The 4,259-nt window shown below is 43.7% G+C and overlaps 1 protein-coding gene across 1 annotated transcript in view; it reads left to right on the top strand.

Annotated features, from left to right (window-relative positions):
• Positions 1-3,657, top strand: part of TUBGCP3 (tubulin gamma complex associated protein 3) — a 92,864-nt gene extending 89,207 nt beyond the window's left edge. The window contains exon 22 of the mRNA XM_023217681.2: positions 2,510-3,657. Coding sequence (XP_023073449.1) covers positions 2,510-2,668 — 159 coding nt within the window. The 3' untranslated portion in view covers positions 2,669-3,657. The remainder of the gene's footprint in view (positions 1-2,509) is intronic.
• Positions 3,658-4,259: the final 602 nt, after the last annotated feature.

A 4,259-nucleotide genomic window follows, 5' to 3' on the forward strand; every position in this document is an offset into this window, starting at 1 on the left:
GTGTGGGGACCCGGGGGTGGCCCCTGCGCTCCCCCGTGGTGGGTGTGAAGACTCGGGGGTGGCCCCTGTGTTCCCCTGTGGTGGGACTGTGGGGACCTGCAGGCATCTCTACAGCCTTCACTTGGGCTTTTCAGTGACTCCCAATGGGGACTGTCCCTGAGGCAGCTGCCCAGCCTGGGTGAGGGGCCAGCCAGCCAGCAGACATTGTATAGACCCCAGAAGGCTGGGGACGGCTGCTCTGCACGTCTGTACCTCTGCTTTTGCTTCCATGTATGGGTCCAGTTTCTCATTTCTTCCATTTCTCAGTGTGATCTTAGAAGTAGAGATGAAAAGATTTCATGAAAAGTATTTGTGTTTAGTCGCTGATCAGTAATCGTGGAGCCTCAATCCTCCAGCCCTCCGACATTGTGGGTTTGTGTGCTGGCGCCTTCGTGTGGTTCAGAATTCAAAGTGAGACTCACTCGCTCTGTTCTGTGGGCGTCTAGTTTGTTTCCCAGGTTCTCATACCTTTTTTTTTTTTTTTGAGATCAAGTCTCGCTCTGTCATCCAGGCTGCAGTGCAGTGGTGTGATCTTGGCTCACTGCAACCCCCACCTCGTGGGTTCAAACGATTCTACTGCCTCAGCCTCCCGAGTAGCTGGGATTACAAGCAGGCACCACCACACCCGGCCAATTGTTACATTTTTAGTGGAGACAGGGTTTCACCATGTTGGCCAGACTGGTCTTGAACTCCTGACCTCAAGTGATCCACTTGCCTCAGCCTCCCAAAGTGCTGGGATTACAGGCATGAGTCACCATGCCCGGCCCTCATACTTTTTAAATATTCATTTTTCTTCAAGATAACTAAGGAGGAACGTTGTCCCTTTTACAAGTGGTCTTACTCTGACCTTGGCCTACTTTTTGCATGCTTGTTGAAGTTTCATAAAAGAGGGTAGTGACTGGCAGTCATGTTGTGTGCACAGGCATGCCTATTGAATGGTGTTTGGACACGATGCCTTCTTGAACTCATGTTATTTGTACAGTATGCATTCCTGTTTCTTAAAAATGGACACCTAATGGTTAGGTCCATACAACTCACGAACATCAGACAGACAGATCCTTTGTGTGGCTACGAGGGAGCAGTGTGGAATTGTGAAGATTTGTCTGTGCTTATTTCTGAGGGAGACAACGATGTTCTTGTTCATGGTTCCACATTTCCCTGAGAGAGTTAATACATTTTTAAAAAGTACTTTTAATTACTGTAAGCCCAGTTTTACTCAAATTACAGTCTTAAATCTGAATGGTAATGATTTACAAAGAAGATTCTTTTCTGTAACAGCAGAAGTCTGTCTCTGCTCTCTGTGGTGGTGCCGGAGACAGCAGGGTGTTACTGCCATTGACTGGGAAAGAACATCCAGTCTCAAACCTGTGAAGAAATATTCTTAGATTTCCTTTTAGTCAGTGTCACAGATCGTTGTATTTCGATTTCATCACATCATCACAAAATAGGAAGTCACTGTCTATATTTTGGCAATATAACTTCTGAGGAGTGTTCTTCTCCCCTCACCTAAAAAGGCAGTGATACACACACACACACACGCACTCACGTGCGCACACACACAGTATTTGCCTGATCAGAGGTGCAGTTTCTTTATCAACACACCGGAGCCTGTGCCCAGACCTGCCTGTGAGCTTCGGCATTCGTGTTTCTGACCAGAAGCTGGGAAGGGGCAGCGGTAGCTGGTGAAGACTTGGGTGGAGCTTGGTGAGGGCGCGGTGCCTCAGTGACTTTTCTCTGCAGATGAGGCCTTTCCAGGCCAGTAGCTCCCGTGAGCAGATGAGCACCCGGTGGCATGGGGCAGGCTCCGGCACTGGGCAGGCATGGGCCTGTACTCAGTACGTAAGTCTTTCAGCCTGAAATAGAAGCAGCCAGTCCTTTCGTCTTACCAGAGTTAGGGGAAACTTCTGTCACATCTTTACAAACGCCCTTCAGTAACAGGATGGTAGTGACACCAGTGCCCATGAAGAGGGCGGCTGCAGCCTCACGTACAGCAGCTAGACCCACAGACCCGACCGATGCTCTCAATTTGTTCTCCAGCGAGGGCTCTAGGACGAAATCCTCTTTTGTGAGTCATGTGAAAGATGAACTGTGTGGCACTGAGTTCTGCATTCAAAATAAAAAGAATAGAATGTCCTAACATCTGTTACTTTGCTGTTTTGCTTATTCTTGTGGAACTTAAGAACAAAGTGAAAAAAACCTATTGGTTAGTTGTTTTCAAATAAAATGTATTCTTCCCTAATTTGTCCTTATGAAAGGGCATCTGTTCCTAATGCAGGTGCACTGGCCATCTGCACTCCAGGGTCCCAGCAGCTCTCGCTCCCTGGACACCTGCCCTGGTGGGCATTTACTAAGGCCCTGTTGATCTGGAAGGAAAAACAGACCCAACCCAAAGGGGATTAAAGATCTGGGAAATACATTTGTGGGTCGTTCTTTCCTGAAACAATATTTTACTCCTTTTGCTTCTTTTCAGGGTATTGTGCAGCAGTTTTTGGTGTTACTGACGACCAGCTCTGATGAAAGTCTTCGGTTTCTTAGCTTCAGGCTAGACTTTAACGAGCATTACAAAGCCAGGGAGCCCAGGCTCCGCGTGTCTCTTAGTACCAGGGGGCGGCGCAGCTCCCACACGTGAAGCTCGCGGTCCTCGCTGGGAGCTGCAGATGATGTTCGTTGCACCGCTAGACACGAAATTCCCATCGACGTCCTCCAGGACCTGCATGCGGCAGGTGTCCTGCCCTTCCGCCCACGAGTGCGCCATGTTTCAGCCGAGCGGCGTGCGGGAGAAGCCACGTCGCGTTTCTTACGTCGGAGTCGAATGCATTTGTAAATCACTAAGTCAAGTAGGCTGGCTGCCCTGTTCACATTTGTCTGTAACAGTCTTCATCGCTAAAAGATAACATAATTTGCTGAGGCTTCTTAAGCTTTCTATGTTATACTTTATATTTGTCACTTTAAAAAATCCATTTCTTTTAGAAAAAATTAGGGTGATAGCATATTCATTAGTTAAGATGGTAACGTCATTACTATTTTTTTAACATCCTCTTTAGAGGTAATTTTTGTTAACATAACCAAAAATTAAATTGAAACAAAATGTCCCAACTAAGAACATATATAGAGCATTTTATTTTTTTTGAGTGTTGTAAAATATTAGCCTCTGTGAGATCCTTTGTATCTTAATGCATTACCTTTACACATATTTATTCTTATTTTCTCTCCTTCCAGAGTTTACATTTTTATATTTAATTTACTATTTCAGATTTTTAAAATAGTATAGAAAAAAGTAGGAGTGATAGAGAACAAAAATACTCTTACACAGTGCAACCCAAATACCATGAATGCATCAGCTAAAGCAGCGTGTACATAGGAATGATGAGAAAAAGTTAATGGAGTATTTTATTTTCAAAGTTCCTGATAAGCATTGGAAAGAAATCGACATGGATAATGAAGATTTCCTTTTTCCTTGCCTATTTTTTCATTGTAAATATTTATATACTACTGACCAAGATGTTGGGGTGGGGGGGATTGTTTTTGTAAAAATGTCATTATCAGGTCACATATATCTGCCTTTATGTTGCATAAGTGAAAATTTAGAAAATTAAAAGCAATTATCTTTCAGAGGCATTCGTTATTTCTTGAATAGTTAAGGAAGGGACAGTTTACTTGCTGGATTTGAGGGTTGATAGGATTTGATTTAATATACTACAGCATATGAATTATTTAATCAACGAAACCAGGAAATTAGACTTTGCATGACTTTCAGCGTAGAAGCAAAGGCAATCCACCACTCGGGCCTCAGGAGCTCTAGTTACCTGAATCCACCTCTGACTCCTGTAGGTGTGAATTCCATTTAAAACTAAAGGGACTGTCAGGAATCTTGGCCATGCAGAAATGAATCCATGGCGAAGGCCAGAAATTCAATGTTATTTTAGTTTTAAACTTCATAAAGTCAGAAATTTGAAACAGGTTTTTCTATTGCAAGGTTTTCTAGAAATTATGGTGTATTGTGTATCTCCAAGAGAGGTTTGCCCAGGTTACTGACCATGCAGCCAGATTTTATTTTATTTTATCTTATGTTATTTTATTTTATTTTATCTTATTTTATTTTATATTTTATTCAGAGAGTTGTTCCAGGGATTAATCCTCGGGAAAAAGCACCCTAGCAAAGCCCCCCCTCGATTTTAGGGATTACGACTCCATTGGAGTATAGGAGTCACCAGGATTTA

Source organism: Piliocolobus tephrosceles, chromosome X (assembly GCF_002776525.5).
Source record: "Piliocolobus tephrosceles isolate RC106 chromosome X, ASM277652v3, whole genome shotgun sequence".
In the NCBI taxonomy this organism is placed as follows: Eukaryota; Metazoa; Chordata; class Mammalia; order Primates; family Cercopithecidae; genus Piliocolobus; species Piliocolobus tephrosceles.